This window comes from Pteropus vampyrus, unplaced genomic scaffold (genome assembly GCF_000151845.1).
Source record: "Pteropus vampyrus isolate Shadow unplaced genomic scaffold, Pvam_2.0 Scaffold357, whole genome shotgun sequence".
Taxonomy (NCBI): domain Eukaryota; kingdom Metazoa; phylum Chordata; class Mammalia; order Chiroptera; family Pteropodidae; genus Pteropus; species Pteropus vampyrus.
This window is the reverse complement of record NW_011889138.1, coordinates 508,701-526,785: the sequence shown is the minus strand read 5'-3', so window position 1 is coordinate 526,785 and position 18,085 is coordinate 508,701. Positions and strand designations below refer to the sequence as shown.

General features: G+C 46.2%; 1 protein-coding gene across 12 annotated transcripts in view; it reads right to left on the bottom strand.

Moving 5' to 3' along the window:
• The window catches only part of PEG3 (paternally expressed 3), a 30,862-nt gene extending 13,094 nt beyond the window's left edge, over nt 1-17,768 (bottom strand). The window contains exons 1-7 of one of the 12 annotated variants that reach the window (XM_023522767.1): nt 17,565-17,768; nt 13,465-13,551; nt 11,441-11,498; nt 4,170-4,251; nt 1,592-2,071; nt 938-1,021; nt 13-210 (exon numbers count right to left, since the gene is read on the bottom strand). In XM_023522767.1, coding sequence (XP_023378535.1) covers nt 13-210; nt 938-1,021; nt 1,592-1,985 — 676 coding nt within the window. In that variant the 5' untranslated portion in view covers nt 1,986-2,071; nt 4,170-4,251; nt 11,441-11,498; nt 13,465-13,551; nt 17,565-17,768. The remainder of the gene's footprint in view (nt 1-12; nt 211-937; nt 1,022-1,591; nt 2,072-4,169; nt 4,252-11,440; nt 11,499-13,464; nt 13,552-17,564) is intronic. The other 11 variants (XM_011379187.2, XM_023522771.1, XM_023522774.1 and 8 more) reach the window with 11 other exon arrangements.
• Between the last annotated feature and the right edge of the window lie 317 nt (nt 17,769-18,085).

Here is an 18,085-nt window from a genome sequence, read left to right as displayed (position 1 = left end):
GGTGGGACTCACTGCTTCTGGGATTCCTGGTGTACGGCCAGCGGTCTCGAAATTCCAGGTCTCTGCTCCTGCCCCTCCGGTCCCAGGCCCGCTCCCAGGCCCGCTCCCGGTCCCAGTCTTGCTCCCAGGCCCGCTCCCGGTTCCGGTCCCAGTCCCGGTGTCGGTCACGATCCCACTCCTGGTCCCAGTCCCGGTCCCGGTCCCGGTCTCCTGAGAAAGCCAGACATTGGAGGTGTTAACAAGGAGTTGTGACACACACACTTGTCCTTCACATGCACTCTCTCTCTCGGAGGGCAAATCCCAGGCTGTCTCTGGATGCCCCAATGCAATCTAGACCCTTCCCAGCACCCTGGACCTGGAACAGTTTCAGGGGCTTTGCCTGAGGGTAGGCAGGGGGGACTGCTTCAGCCCTACCTCCAACACTCCTGCTGGGTCCCCAGTTTCTACATGGTCAAGTCCACACTCAGGAAAACTGTAGACCTTCCATGTCTGGCTCAGCCTGGCCCATGTCAATGTGCAAGATGCCCTGCCTACAATCCCCACCCAAAGTGATGCTTTAAAAAGTTCTCTGAAGAACCTTTAACAAATAAAATGGCTTTAGAGGCCAAGGGGCAATGGACTTCACCTCTTCCAGAGAGCATGGGCACAGCCTGAGAAAGCTCGCTGTAAGTGTCCAAGAGTCTCAAATATTTCTCTCAGCATTTAAAACAGTATTGTATTTTGCTCCATATACTGTATTTGCTTTGATATAAAGTCTCATTATGTCACTAAATTACATTCTCCTCAGATCTCTGAGCAGCAAGGGCTGCCCCAGGGAAGGTGGCGATGGCCTCACTGAGCGTCCCTATGAGCACATATGGCAGAGTTGGAGAAAACTGGGCTCAAGTCTGGGAATGCACCCCAATGGGTGGCAGTGCAGCCTGCCTGGGTTACTCACTGCAGAAACAGGCAGAGCGTGGTGGTGGGGATGCCGCTCCCTCTCGGCTCATGCTGTCTTCACTGTGGCCGTCACCGCTGCTGTCTGAGAGGACAGCAGACACCGACTCAATGTTTTGGTACCTCATACCCACTCACAAGTTTCCCCGAATGCAGGAGTGGGAGTCCCTACCCCTGCCAGAGCATACCTCCAGGAGAGGCTGCAGTGATTGGAGCCTCACGTGCCCCTGCCTCCTACCTGGGCTGTGTGGGGACATGGCTGAGACTGCTACCTCACCTCCAACAACCGTAGCTACATACAGCTTTGGGGGCACCACATCCCTAGGTTTCACAAGAAGGAGCCGGGGCCATATAGAAGCTCTCCAGTTCCTCAGGGAACCCCTTTTACTTAAGTGTCACCTTTCACACCTCAGGGCACTGGTTCTTAATGGGATGATTCTGTTCCTCAGGGGAAACTGGCAATGTCATACTTGGTTGTCATAGCCTGGGGGGGTGGTGCCAGTGGCATCTTGTGGGTATAGAGGTCAGGGTGCCACTAGACACCCCACAATAGGAAAGCCCTCCTGTGAAGAGAACTATCTGGCCCAGGACACAAGCGGTGCCAAGGCTGAGAGGCCCAGGGGCTCGCGGCCTCCTGATGGCCTCTTGGTCTCACCTTCTGGCTCATACATCTCCTTGTAACTTTCCAGCAGAGTAACTAGCTTTTCACAGCTCTGCGGCTTTTTTGCTCGCACCCAAGGCTTGATCCTTTCAGGGAGAATGGTCAGGTACTGCTCAAGAACCAAGAGCTCGACGATCTCCTCCTTGGTGTGAGTCTCCGGCTGCAACCAATCGAGGCAGAGGTTTCGGAGTTTGATCAAGGTCTTCCGGGGCCCAACAAACTCCACGTAGAGGAAATTCCGAAACCTCTGATGAAAGAATTCAGAGTCAGCTGCACCTCCTCCTATGATGGCATCCGGCTCCTTAGTCAAGTCACTGTCTAGCTCATATAGATCTGGGGCCCACGACCTCTTGGGTTTGCTGGCGGACAAGTACTTTGGAGGCAGCATTTCTCTAAGTAAAATTTTCAGTGTTGGAACCGAACATGAATCAACAGGAAAGATGCAGCAGCCTGTGACAGTCAGTACTCAGGGACCTGCAGATCGTAAGGAGATACACACATGTCCCAGAAGTCGAGGACTAGGCAGCAGTGTGCTGCTGCCCGACAAGGGGTATCTACAGTGCTTTGTGCATCACGTGGGGGAGAGATGCACAAGCCCCCCCATACACAGACACACACAGGACACCGAGTGTGCCTCAGCACAGGCGCTAAGGCATGACTTTTGGGCACCCCAGGGCCTGTTTGAGGAGTCAGCTCTATTAATTGGTTTTGTGACCCTGGACAACTTACTCAATGTCCTAGAGTCTGTCCCCATAGCTGCAAATAAAGAACAACAGACCCCCCCCCGATCCCCCTTTGAGATCTGTGAAGCTTAAATAAGCTAATACACCTAAAAGGCCCAACTACAGAAGCCCTGCACAGGGGAAATGCTCAGGGTGCTAGCTGGTACTAAAACTGGGTGTCAACTGTTTTCTTAGCAAAAACAGACAGAGGAAATTAGGGAATGGGGACCAACTCTGCCATTTCTGAGCGTTTCTTCCCTTAACACAATTGTAAAGGCAGCAGACGTGTGAAAGATGGAAAAGCACATGAAAATGTCACAATTGTTCAGGGTGACAGGATGGCTAGTGCTCTTATTTTCACGGACAATTTCTCTGCGCCAATGCTGCTGCACAAAGTGTGGCTACTTCAATCAAAATTCAGTAAAATTAAAAATCTAGCTCCCCAGCCCCACTAGCCACATTTCACCGGACAGCACAGGACATCTCCAGCATGGTGGCAAGTTCTGTTGGCTGTATAGTGTCTGTGTCTGCAGGTATGCACAGGATGATCCCTAATGAGGCAGTGAATGCCCTCCTAAAGAGCGTCTGTCTCCAAACCCAGCTTCAGGCTCCTGCCACTTAGGTCTTTCCTGAGACTCCTTTTATTGGGTGTTCCAAGCGCTGATCACATTTCTTTTTAAATCTTTGAGTTAACTGGCTTGTCTCTCCATAGCAATCTGTCAACTCTATGATGGGACTGGAGACAGACGTCTCCATCACTGTATCCCCTTGCGCCAGACACGAAGCCAGGTATCAACACTAACACTGCATGCTGGGAATAACCTGTGCAAACCCATTTAACAATTGGATTTAGACACAGGCCTGCAAAAGCACGGCACATGTCAGGGAGAGGGAACGCCCTGGGTTAACCGCTAGGTCTATGTCTAAGACCTACTCTTCCACCAGTCCCTTCGCAGACAGATATGTCGGTGAAGCTCTCTGACAACGGGGCCTTACCCTGCGGGGAAATTAAATGAAATTTTGGTGAATTTGTAGAAATCCTACACAGCTGACAAACCCATGTTATCCACATAACCAGTGCAAATGTGATGAAATAGCCATCGGGCTTCTTCATGCTATTGCACACGCCTTCGCCTTGCAAGTCTTGCCAAAGGTTTACCTTATCGCTAAAGAACAAGCTTTCTACTTTGACAAACGTCTGTATTGTTTATTTGCATAGCTGCCTTAATTTTTAATTCTCTGCTTCCTCCTTTAAAAAAAAAAACTTTTTAGGCTGAGTATAACAGCTGATTTTCAATCTTTTTTTTCCTCATGAAACCATTAAGGCTATACATTTCCCTTTACTTAAACCATTTTAGCTGCAAATTCAGTTCTATTATGTAGCCTTTTTATTGTTGGTCAGCCACAACCGGTGTTAAAGTAGGCAACATAAGGAAAACAATCCAGGTCTGGGTGGCAGAATTAATTTACCTGATAGTTTTGTACTTCTGTGAGGGCTGCCACTCCCTCCCTGTCTTCCCTGTACTCCTTAGGGAGCAGAGGTAACTATAGGAGGGTGCTAGTTAATACTCTGCTGGATGAAAGAGTTCCACAGCAAGGGAAAGGGCAAGTGCCAGGGCTCTAGACCACTGGTGTGACATCTTGGATGAGAGTACAACTTTACCCAGGACCTAAGAGGGACTGCTCCTGACCAGAGCACAGTCCTCAAAACCCAGTGCCCATGTGGGAGAAAGGGGAGGGCAGAGAGCTCAAGCCTGCCCTGTGGCATCCAGACTCAAGAGAAAACTCCAGTCCCCTGGATGACACCAGCCCAACCTCTCAGAGATAACAGGACACCCTCGGGTACGCACATCACCTTTTGGAGAACAGGATCCTTTCTGGAACTTCAGAACAGGCCGCTATCCACAGGAACAGAGTCAAAATGCCAGGGACCTGCAGACATTTTAAAGAAAGAAATACGCAGACAAATAAACATAAAAGAAATGTAAAAAGAACATCAGAGAATTAATTCTCCAAATGGCTGTGAACTCAGATACCATTACAGATGAGGCCTTTTCTATCATTTTCAAGGAAAAGTCAATTCTCATGTCATATAAACCAACCAGAGAAGAGAAACAGAAAGCTTTCAAATTTTCTTTATGAAACCAGAATAATTCAAAAACCCAAGACAAAGATTAGCACTAACAAACCTCAGGCCAAACTCACTTATGAAAGCATACATAAAAGCCATAACGCTATCACTATTGATCATTATTCTATAGAGTTCTACCCTACTTCAACAAGGCAAGAAAAACAAATCTGAGGCACAGAAAAGATATAAAACTATCATTTTCTGATAAGATTGTCCACTCAGATACTGTGAATCAATGGAAACAGACCTTGTAGTAATTTAACAAGAAAATCACTTGTAGCAGACTCAAGTATGTATTAGCAAATTTTCTTAAATGTGAAGAATTCCATTTTCAAAATAAAAAAATGAAAAAGTAGCACCTACATGACTAAAATGATAAATTATATTGCAACATAAAAGGCAGTAACTGAAGACACATAAGATAACTATGGGAGACATATGGATCCAGTATACTGAAGCTTTAAGTCCTCTCCCAAGTTAATCCACGTTATCTCATGGAATTTCAAAAATATTGATGTTGTAAAGCTGGACAATGGTTCTAAAGTTGACCTGGAAGAATTTCATTTGGCTCGGTATTTTGAAAATTCATATGAAAAGGCCAACAAGCCATACACAAAATTTAAGAAATGTTTTAATATAATCTCGGGGTAAGAAAAGTTCTTTTACAATAGCACTAAAGGCTGAAAGACGACATAAAAATAACAAAGAATGGTCTTCTCTATATCAAGGCCAAATAAGACAACAAAAGTCACTTACAACTTATGGCAAAAAGACAGATTCATTTAAGAATCGCAATACAAAGTTACCATATAGTTAAATATTTGAGTCTATAAAAGTGGCATTAAAAAATAGTAAGGGACATAAAAGCATTTCAATAAATAGTAATAGGAAAACTAGCCAATCTTTAACTGGGGGAAAGGTCACACATACATAAGAATGCTAAAACTGAAATCAAAAAAAACCAAATGAAATGAAAAGATTAATTTTTATTATCCAGGAGCAGGGAAGGGCTCTTCACACTTGACAATAAAATCAGAAAATACTGAAGACAGCTTTGGTTTTACACGTATACTTCTCTATTAAGTTAATTTTTCTAATAGGCATGTATTTGAAGCATAAAGAACAAACAGGTGAAAACTATATAAGAGCTGAAGGCTTAAAAAATTTGACAGGGAATCAATAGTTCTCCTAAGAAAACATAAATACGCAAACCTGACTCAGGAAGCAGAGGAAAACTGAGGAAGTAAAGTTTCCAAGACCAAAGCATTATATCATGTTATAAAAACCGTCTGGGTCACAGAACAAAGATGGAGGACCTCATAATTCATTAGTGATACGACTATTTGAATGTTCCCAAGTATCCTGCCAGCTCCTATGGAACTCACTCACTCCTCAGGTTTAGGACTGCCGTAGCCACACGTGATCTCTGTTAAATATGCTCAAGATTTTACAACCAGGCCAATGAACAACCCTTGGTCAGCAAGAGCTTTAAAAAATGAAAGATTTTTAACAGGAAAACCTTAGAAAAATCGGACTGTAACTATTCCTTCCCACGATGGCACAGGAAATTCATCTGAGAGTAAAAAAGGGCCTCGGGAATAGACTCATCATAAAGGTAGATGATGTACATGTCTGTGTGAAAAAACTGGAATATTCATGTACAGCTTGTGGCAATGTCAATTTTATGCAGAGCAACCTGGCTACTTATCAAAATTAAAAATGTATATATTCTGTCCTATAGATTCTACTTCTATGACTTTATCCTGGAGATAAGCAAGGACATATGTGTAAGAATATATTCACTGAAGTAGCTGATAATGGACGACAGCTATTATTTGGAATATTTAAAGCTCTCATAAAGCAGTAAGATAAATGGCCCAACGTTAAAATTAAGAACATTAATATAAGGTTCATAAAATTAGTGATGAGCTAGTATTCACATCAGAAATAAATGCAAAATTACATCAGAAATCAAAAAAATGCGAAATATTACAATAAACACTCTTTTGCCCATCAAATGGGCAAATATTTCAAAAAATAAAAATCGGTGGTGAGAAGCTGGCTGGTTCAGATGTGAATCACATTTCTGGATGTCACTGTGGCATAAGTTTAAAAAAAAACCAAAATATTAAAAATCAGCAAGTCTATTTAAGTACAAAGATAATCAAGACAAAGTATTAGAAAACCAAAAGGCTAAAAATAAAAAGTCAGCCATCTACCATGATTAAGTCCTTATATATACATCTAATTTCCAGTTTATAAAAGGGAAAACCCTTTAGTACTAAAAAGCTATTGCACTAAACAATGGCAGTAACACGATTTTACACATGGAGCCATGGAAAGGGACGAGCATGTGTCAGAGAAGTATATATCCTGTTAACACATTGATATATGACTGACGTCCTGACACGGGACAGAACAACCAAGAGTCAAACTCAGGAAAAGGAAACACTGGTGGTGGTCAACAGTGTCCCACAGGGTTACTGATACCTACGAGATGAGGCTGGGTGCCCCTTGCCCCTAGCTCACCCTGTCTTCCATTTGCAGTCTAAAGGGATACTGTGAGTGGGGCCAGACACTGAGTCAGTACTTGCCAGAGCCCTTGCTCACCTCACCTGGGGAAGACCAGATTCCCAGGCCAACACCTTCAGGACAGAGTCTCTGGCCAATCAAAAGCATAACTGCTCTACCCTCTCCAAACACTTCCCCAGTCTGGCTTCAGCCTCCACCAGCAACAGCCACGCCCACCATGAAGGCAAACAGAGGACAGTGGTTTGGAGGTGGCTAAGAAAGCAGCAAAAAAGGAGTCATCTAAAGGTTTGTCTGATCAGATCACGGGGAGTGGAGGTTGAGGACAAGTCTGTCCAGGGCCAGTCCATCAGTAAGTTTCCACATATTATCAGGGATGTGCTTGAAGACGCATGACTGCAACAGACAAGGAACGTCTGCACTTCCATCTTTCTCATCCCTGTTATTTCCACCTTTATGGGACTGACATACAGAAGGTGTTCGAGAAACTCTTTTTTGCACCTAGATGCAAAACGTTTAATAAATCCAATCTAGATAAGTCTACATAATAGTCAACAACCATGAAAGGCTATTCCAGGAACACAAGGATGACATTCCGTTAGGGTAAGCTGTTACATACCATGGTTTAAGGGGGAAGGGGACACATGGCACTGCCACATATAAAAAACATCGACAAACTTCAACAGCCTTTTCTTATAAACTCTTAGCAAAGACGCTAAGAGACCATCTAAACACACACAAAAAAATTGATCTCAAATAAATGTGAGCAAACATAAAGGTGTTGTATCTCTAGGTGGGGACAAAGAAAGGAGTCTGACTTTCCACCATAACTACCATTCAATGCTGTTCTGGCAGTCCTAGCTAATGCAACTGAAGAAAAAAAAAAATGAAAGGCATAAGTTTGTGGAAAAAGCATTATTCTGAACTGAAAAACCTTATCAATAAATACAGCAAGAAAAAAATCCTATTAATAGCAAAATAAATTCCGATAAATAAATTCAACAGTCTGCAACCCCACACGAAATTTTTTAAATGTATAGAAGAGTATAAAACAAGTCCTAAATAAATGAAAACATTTTTGGATAGGCACATGGAAATTGTCACGAATCTTTCCTTAAATATAAATGAAAATCTAATAAAAAGGTGGGAGCTTTGACAGACTGAGAATCCAGATCCTTTAAAAGAATAAATGTACAGAAATATCAAGACAATTCTGAATAAGAACGAAGGCAGGTGGGTGGCAGGGGTGAAGGGGTTGTCTGTAAAATGACAAACTTGAAAACAAAGAATTCTTTCCAACACAACCATGAGTGAGTGCAAGGACATACACGAATGGAGCATAACACAGTCCTGAAACTGACTTGTATGTAAGTATATACACACATGGGAATTTAATTGATAATACAGTTTTAAAATCAAGAACAGCATTAATTATTTAAATACGAACTAGGCACTTTCTTAGAACTAAATGTTGAGTACATATTCCAAGGAGGTTGGAGTAGGCCTTAGAGATCAGGGAACCAACAAAGCCAGTGCTGGAGTCTGGCTTCTTCCTCAAGAAATCCTATATTTCAGCTATGGGTACTCTAGAAGGCTAAGGCCTCTAAAGCCAATGACAAACACACTTTATTCTCACTAAAATAAATCACTGCATTCAAAAATTTCACCAAACAAGAGAAATTAAAACATGAAATCTTTAATAGAATGTTATGTAACATTAAGTCATGTTTCCAAGAAATTTTGTAGCTTTATTTTCTGATCATAAACATACAAGGTAATACAAACTCAGACATTACAGAATATTTAAAGACTGCAGGCCACACCCATTGATCACGTGTTGTTATACTAAACCTTTGAAAATCTATATATACATACACTAACATTTTGTTTTTACCAACATGAGACCATGCCAGGAGTTCTGCACATGTATAAGCCCAGTAATTTATGATGAGTATCTTTCTATAAAAGCGCATACAGACTTACCTCATTCTTTCTAAAGGCCACACAATATTCCATTCTATGGGTACACCAGTTTATTTAAACGCGATGGAAAATGACTAATGTAAAAAAACAAATGTTTGCATTAAATGAAAATATTAGGGTATGAAACTGTATGGCACATGTGGCATTCTTAATTTAAGTATATCTATTTATAGATACACAGAAAACAATGTGAATGTTCACGCAATGGAATGTAAGGAAGTTTTTAGAAAACGAAGCTATAAATGGAGATGTATTTATATGGAAAGTCTTGTATTGTTAAATAGCTGCAAAGTAGTACGTATAAGCTCACGTGTATACACACATCCATATAAATGGAGACTAAAAACATGATGACTACATCATACGAGGTCTCTGAACCTCCCCCAACCACTAACACCTTACATATTCGCTCTTATAGCCTGAGTTTGAAATGGTAATAAATTGGGGCCATGATCTCACTTATGTTAAAAAAAAAAATTATACACAGGTACTTAAACATATGGTAGTATGTACAAATTAAACTGGAAGAAAACTTCCATATAAACTTTTATAAACACTATTCATAAAATGGAGAAAATCAGAATGAATGATCAATAAATGAGCATTTCCATTTCTTTTTGAATTTCAATTTAGTGTTACTTTAAATTCACAATCAGAAAAAAATTTCAAATATTTGGAAGTATGTTCAATTGCTGTTTGTCTTCCCTTTTACTTTCTGCTTATTATTGCTCATCAGTACCCCTATCCCCTGCAGTGTCCCCAGGACACACTTGCAGCTCACTCTGTGACTACTTCATGCGCCCTCTTGGCTACCCCGTAATGGTCCCAGGAGTCTGCCATTGGCTATCTGTAAATCCCTCTGGGCCAGTGCACTGCTGATGGGGCTCCATATCCAGACCTTGACCTCATCGACAGCTGTCCCATTTGGTAGTTCAAACTGAATTCTGGCTGCGTGGCAAACCCATCACCTTCATTTCCTGACTTGGTGGGCTCTCACATACCCAAAGTTACTAAAGGTTCCACATCTCTCTCTACTCTCTTTGGAGCAGAAATCCTAGTGTGAGTCAAGTAGCCAAGGGCAGGATTTTTTAAAGTCTGAGGATATGGGTTGGGACACACAGGAAATAGGCACAACTCTGGTCCTAGGGGCCTAGATACGCCACCAATTCCAAGGGGAGAGAAGGAAAGAAGACAAATGATGGGAACCAGCAGTAAAGTGTCACCCTCCATATGGGCAGGTTTTCTAGCTGTTCTTCCACCTCCAAATATCTGTTCTTAAATACACTGGACATCTAAGCATGAAATGTAAGCACTGTACGCAGTGTCAGGAATGAGCTGGACTGTCTAAAACCACAGGACAGTAGCTGCCTGCTGGATAACGGTGCTGCCACTGTGGTTTACGTGGCAGTACTTCTATCATTTGAGTGTTTTATAGTACTTTACTATTATTTCATAAAAATGAGTAGAAAACAAAAGCATGGGTCTCACAATCAATGTAACTGAAACAAAGAAAGATGGAATTTTTCAGGCCTTCCTGCCGCAATTAAGGGGTCTTTGGCCTCAGTCAGAGGATCAATGAATGGCTCCAGTGTTCAGCTGAACTGGGAAGAACTCAAACAACATGAATCAGAGGCTGGAAATGTGGCTGGGCTGTGTTCGGAAAGAAATTCCACGACCCCACTGTTTGCCCTCAGGCTGCCTACATCCAGTCAGTCGCAAGAGAAACTCCATGACACCTTCATCAACCTGTTTCTACTTACTCACTCTTGTCCCTCATCAAGTACGCCTGGACTCAGCCCCCTCACTTGTTCCACCTACCTTGTGAGGGGCTGGAATTGAGACCTTTAAAGTCAGGAACCAAGGCAGTTACTGTCTTCATTTCTCACGGACAGCATGCTGTGCAGCCTCCTCTCTCTCCTCATGCGTACCATCCTCCTGCCTCTCTGCTGACTGACATTCTCTACATCAGCATGCACGTGGAGGAAAATGCCAACCCGGCCCCAGTGCTCCCTTATCTCTCAGGTTAGATGCTTAACACCAAAAGACTCATCAGTCTGGGGCCTGTTCAGCCAAACTCCCCGAGGCTACCAGTAAAACTTGCAGCTCAATTGTCTAGGGCTGTGGTTCTCGAACTGGGGGTGCCAAAAAGTAATCTGCGGTACCTATGAAAACTGTACCTGCCTCTACAGGTGTGACAACTGGGGAGGTCCACTATTCCAACAAGCACTCTGGGACCTGTACTTTGAGAACCACTGCTCTAGGCTTAGGTGTCCATATGATCCAATCAACTATGAACAGGCACACAAGGACGAGAGAGGCTGGTGGGGAAGAATCTTATATAGGAATGTGAGCAAGGAGTCAGACCACTGCCCCTGGCACGCTGGCCATGACCTCCCACTCTGGTCTGCTGGGTGGCTCCTCTCGGATAATCTCCATATCACCCGGGGCTCACCTCTAGCATGTACACTGAGCACTTACCACAATGCAGCAAAACCTCCTTAGTGTTGTCCATTCTTGAGGGCTCTCTCCCTAAATTCTGAAAAATGGGAATTTAGTTTTATGATCAACCCCCATATAGTTCTACACAAATAAGGCTACTTTACAGAGACAAAAAATACCTTCTGAGTCCATATAACTTCTCTGACCAGATTTAGATGTCAAAACTTGGCTGATAAGATTTTTTTTTTTTTACAGGAGGGAGGGGATGACAAAGCAGGCCATAAAGCACTGCTCATCTAACCATCCAGAAGAAAGAGTGACTCTGATCAGACCCAACTTGAATGGAGATTGTGGGGTGGGGGCTGTGGGCTAGAGCTTCTGCTATCATGGTACCCCCAGCAAGAACTTCACTGCAACCAGATGGTGGCACAAAGCTGCCTTCCATGCCAGTGCTATCCAAGTTTGTCCCTATCTTCATGATTCCATACTCACCAAACAACCTTCGTATATGGTTTTGTTTCCCATGTAGGTCTGCCTACAGGGAGAGAATTTGCTGATCATACACACTGTGAGTATTTGGGTCCTTGCTATAGTGATCTCCTACCATAAATCAATAAACCAAAATTGAAAGACCAGTAATGCCATATTTCAGTCATACTATTTTCCAAAACAAACTGATGTCAGTATGGCTCACACTAAGTCTCCTGAGCTTTATTAATATGGATGAGTCCTTAGGCGAAACAAGGTTTCTCAGTTTCCACAGGCTTGAGCACCAGACACTGGATACTTGGAGCATTCACTGAGACCACGAATAAACCAACCCACCCCCCAGGGCCCATTTGAGAAGGTATGTCAGCCCTTCCCCAGGTGGTAAAACCATCTGCATAGCCACCTATCTCTGTGGTGAGCATGTTTCCTTATGTTCCATTTAATTGGAGTTCTCATCTTGTAGACATTGAGTCCAGGGATTATGTCATATACCTCTGAAGACCTGAAATCTAGCATGACTCTGTCCTGTCCCGGATCAGGCACAGCAAGGCTTGCTGTTGGAATGAACACCTTTTGGCTATTCTGCTCACTTCCCTGGGTAATAACATGATTCACGAGTCTGATCTGAGTCAGCCAGCACCCATGAACAAAGAGTGCAATCCCTGCTGAATCCGTCTCCTCAATGTGGCTCCCAAATCCATCTGCTTCACTTATTCCCCTGCTGCAACTCTCATCTCTCACTTGGACCTGAGGTGGTCTCCCTGTACCCACTGTTTCTACCTTCCTCTTCTGAATCCTGCAATAAGATGATATTTTTAAAAACCCAAATCTGATTTTTCATGGTCAGAATTCCTCAATGGCTTTCCACTGAGCTTCAGACCAAGCCCAAATACTTCCAACTGATTACAAGGCCTTTCACAATACAGCTCCACTTTTTCCCACCATGCCACCCTAACTCTGTCCTTCACTCTGCTCTAGGCCTCCTGGACTTTTGGCTCTTTTCTTTGGATCCCTTAGGAAGGTCCCTGTCCCTTCTCCTTAAGATTACTCTTCCCTTGACAGATTATCATCCACTACTCTTTATGGCTCAACTTTAATGTCTTTGACTTTCTCAGGGAGGCTCTACATGGACTCTGCCAGATTAAGTTAACTGCCTGCAGTGAATGTTCTCTTTTAAAGGCAGGAGCCACACAATTATTTTTTCAATGTCTTACATTACCTAAGAGACTGTGAGCTCAAGGGGAACACTTCATTTCCTACTTGGGGCCATGTCTGATAGATGAATGATGAATCGCTCATGCTTCTTTAATCACCCAATAAGGAAGAAAGAGTAGGCCAGAAGAAGTAGCTTTATGTTGGGAAGAGTTAGGACACTGAGAAGGATGGCCTGAGGCCAGAAGAATTTCTGGAGAACACATGATCCACTAGAGAAGAGTCTGTGCATTCTCAGAGAGCACAAACAGTGCTTGTGTGGCTACATGGAACACGTGTTCAGGACAAGTGTCAGGATGAGGAAGGATATGCTGCTCACTCCAAGGATGGATGTGGCAGTGTGAAACGAAAATTCAGCTCACCTGGATTCAGCCACCTAGTGTTTGGACCTAGGCCCTCCTCCTCTTGCCAGTCGTTTCTGAGAAGGGTAGAAGTGCAAGAAGGCAGAGCTGGGGAAGGAAAACACAAGACATCAAATTTATTTCGCAATTACTGGACACCTCAGGCTGGAATGATCCCACGACAGCTATATCTTTATCTCCTATAGTAAGTGACAAAGGTCAAAGGAGACCAGGAAGAACAGCTCCCCCCGCAACTTTCCCAGAATGGAAAGGCAATGAATGGGCTGTGCATCCTGAGGTACATGTTGTACCCTGGGCTGTAATCACCACCTTTTCCCAATGAGGTTATGTCCATGGATGTGCAAGTCAATCTCTGGGTGTCTTAGAACCTTTTCTAACAAGCAAAGCAAAATAGTAAAGACACGGACTGGATTAAATCAATTCAAGAACCCAATTTCCCACATATTAGCTATGTGGCACTGGCCATCCCTTTTAAAGAAAGGGACACGTTACAGATTAAAAATTAGAGGAAAAAAATGGTTAAGAGAATACTATTATTTACTGCTAATTACATGCCACGTACCGAGCTTCGCACCTTACTTTTATTGTCTGTTAATCCTCACCACAGTGTTATTTTCTGGCTCTCACTTCACAGAATAGCAAAGGTTCAGAGAACTCAATCTCAGAGCTCATGGCAAACTAGTATAGATCAACCTCAAGTCATTTTGAAAAAACAGTACATCCGTTGATGATTCTCATGGAGGCCTTGTGGAATAATGACATAGGCATCCCTTACGAAAGTGAATTGAAACTCGAGTTCTGCCATTTAATAGCCAGTGATGCAGAGCCAGAAATTTAACTCTGCTATAAATTTAAGTAATACAAAGGGACTAGCTTACGTTAGGATCTTAATGCTATTATCACTAAGAAATGATATCATTAATCTTATGTAATATTTTGGAGGATATCAACACGTTCCCAATAGATTAACAATACATACTTTAAGTCCCACTGTGAGGCAGAGCATGCATTCAACCAGAGGCCGCTGGGGGAAGTACCTCTATGGTAATGGTTCTGGTTTAAGTTAAAGCTGTCACTGTCAATATACAATTAGGTTTCTCCCACCACCTATGTGGGAAAGAGGAATCCAGTGTCACTTTCCCTATTTCAAAAACAGAAAAAGAGATCTGATTGATTGATTTAAAGAGTCTTGGTGTAGCTAGGACTAGAAGCTCTTCCTCTTACCTCAATATGTCACCCCCCCATCGCCCTCTCCTGGCAGTCCACTGGAAGGTGCAGCAAAAGCGTCATAAGCAGCTCTGACCACACGTGGCTCCTCCCCCAACTCTCCTAAGAGGTGGTCCCACCCCATTTAGCTCTCCCACAGCCCGCCCCACCAGGGCTTGGGAAGCCCAACTCCAAACCACGCCCCTACAGCCTAGGGAGTGCCCTCCTTTAGGGCATCTCCCATGCCACATGGCCCTCATGACCATTTACTGAATTCTCCACCCCACCGGCTTCATGCCTTCCCCTTTGCACAAACCCTCACTGCCCTTGGAACCTCCAAACCCCAACTTATATGCACAACCCGCCGCCTCCGTTTTCTCACTAAAGATCCTGCCCCTTCCAAATCCATTAAAATTCCTAAATTCTGAACTCGTTTTCCTACTAATTGACCCTCAGAACTGTGCAGCTGAACTTTGTCCCCACATTTCCCGACACTTGGCTTTGGCGCCTCTCAGGAAACAGACCGTCACGTCGCGCGGCCACCGGGAGATGGCGTCATTGAAGCAAACGCACCAGGCTTGCCAAATAGGCGCCTGCGTAGTAGCCAACACAGACGGCAGAAGCAGGCTCTGTGCCCAGTCCCTCAGGACACCGAAGCCCCTCAGCCCACCCCTGAAAGCCCCGCTGTCACTCAATGGCACCTGCTCAGTAAGTCTTGGTTGTGACCTCTAGGCTGCCCCCTGCAGCTCTGCCTGATTAAAGATGGCGCCTGCGCAGTAAGCCTCTGCTGCCACCTACCCACCAACAAATGCAAAGCTGAGCTGAACACGGGTCTTCAGCCCCAGTCACTCAGACCAAAGCAGCCCCTCCCCTGGGCCCTCCCTTGCAGTCAGCCCAAAGGTCATTCAAGAGGATGCTTGCCCATGCAGTGAGCCTCGGATGCCATCTGTTGGCCAATGCAGTGAAGTGAGCAGGGCTCCGCAACTCCTCCCTAGGGCACGCCCCTCCAGCTCCACTGTCATTCATTACGGTGCCCTTGCTTGCAATAAGTTTCACCTGCCACCTGTCAGCCAATAATACAGTGCTAGAGTGGGCCGGGCATCTGCAGCACCTCGTCAGTCACTCGGGACAAAACAGTCCCTCCCCTGGGCCCGCCTCCTGCAGCTCCACTGTCATTTAAGATGGCGCCTGTGCAGTTAAGCCTCAGCTGCCATCTGCTGGCCAACAAACGCAGCACTAGATGGGCTGGGGTTTGCACCCTTCCTCAGCCAGTCAAGCAAAACACGTCAGCCTCTCCCTCAGGCCTGCACCCAATGCTCCACCATTCGGGGGCCATCCATCGGCCAACACAATGCTAGAGTGGGCAGGGGTATGCAAACCCTATCAGTCACTCAGGTCATGCGGCCCACCCCCTGCAGCCAGTCCTGCAGTTATTCAAGACAGCACTCGCACAGTCTCGCCTGCCACCTGCTGGTCAACGTAGCACTAAGGTGGGCGGGGCTCTGCAGCCCCTCCCCCAGGCCCGCTCTTGCAGATCCGCCATCATTCATGATGGCCCCTGCACAGTAAGCCTTGGCTGCCACCTATTGACCAGCTACATAGTTGCAGAGTAAGTACTCTGCAGGGCTGCCCATGGATGGCCCCACCCCTCAGCCCCGACACGGCACCTGAGCAATGCATCTTGGCTACTCCCCCGGCCCCTAGCCCTCCTCCCAGCCAAAAGATGGGGCCAGATACATCTTCAAGTGAAAACAGCCCAGGGACAATAGGGGAAGGGGTGAGCCTAGGCAAGGAGAAATAGCAGGTACACTGACAGCAGGTAGCCCTGTCCCTCAGGACAAATAATTCCACAACGGCATCAGCTACAGCAAACTCCAAGCACAGCGCCTGGTGTCACCAGATGCCACAGAACTGGCCAATAAATCAGGCCGCTAGCCATAATCCAATCTCAGAAGTCAGAGTTTAGACCCATGCCAGTCAGAGTGGCACCGACGTGGCAAGTCTCTGCGGGCAAACACATGCCCAGCAAAAAAGGTGTGAGGACGAGAGGGTCCCAGAGCCTCAATCACTGCAATGAACACCAGGCCACCGCGGAGACTACAGACCTTGGTCCTGCCCCCTGCTGTCAGCCAACCAAGACCACGCCTGCGCGGCAAACCTCAGCCAACCCCATCAAAGATGGCGCTAGAATAGGCGGGGCTCACCAGGCTCATCATAGGCCAGGGATAGGCCTCTGCCCCACCTCAATCCACAGTCAGCCAATCAGGACAGTGCCTGCGTAGCAACCCTTGCCGCCCACATCAAACATGGCGCGAGGTTAGACGTCCCCCTCCCCGCCGCCCATCACGGACAGAGAAAACACTCAGGCACGACAGCCCTTGGCCCCGCCCCCAACAGCCCGTAGCCCCTCCCACCGCCACTGCGGCAAAACAAGCCCCACCCACAAAAGCGGCAGGAATGCATGGTGCCCCAAGGATCAGGGACCCTGTGGGATAGGGGTAGTGCTCTGCAGCACCCCCGACTCAGCAGACGAGAGCAGGGTACCCCAAGACCGAGACCGCACTTCCCACACTCGCTAGGAGCGGGCCGCTTCTTCAACACCCCACCCAGGTGAGCTCAAAGTGACAGGAGTCCGCGGCCGCTGCCGCCGTCCCATATCCGTCCCCCACCTCCACCCTAGCAAGATGGCGCGGCAGCCCCCGACTCCGCGACCGCTTCCGGCCGCACAAAATGGCGCTACTGCGGCAAGCGCGGCCGCCAGCCTGGGGAAGACCCCTGGCCAGGTGATGTTGGTCGCCCGCCTGCCTGGGCTGCCGGGGCGATTCCACACCTGCGGCATGTGACCGACACGCCCCACCACACACAGAGGTGCACGGGTGGACAACCCGACTCACCTCACCGTACCACGCTGCGCCCGACGGCTCAGCCACGGCGCAGCCCGTGCACGACTTAGCGTGCCTACACAGCGCCCCGCGCCTGGCGGCACCACCAGCCCAGGGTGGACATGTCTGCTGCTCTTCTCTGTCCTCGTCCTCTGCAGCTCCCAGGCTTCTGCAGCGAGCCCCTGCCCGCGACTCCTTGTGAGGCTCTCTGCAGAGGCGTGACTCCGGCACGGGCCAATCAGCGGCCGCACTACCAACCCTGGGCCCCCTCGCCACACTTCCGGGCCCTGCCAATCAGGCTGCAGTTGCCGTGGCGACGGCTTGGCGCCCAGGCTGGAGGTTGACGTCAACTGAGCCCACGCTAGGGGCCCCAGAGAGGGGTCTAGATAAGCGGGGGTGGGGATGCGGGGGTGCAACCCCCAAAGAAAAGGGAGTAATACGGGGAAATGTCCACTGACGGCTCCCAAAAGTAAAACTGCGTAAGAAAAAATATACATATGTCTAAAAAATGAAAATCTGATAGACAAAAACAT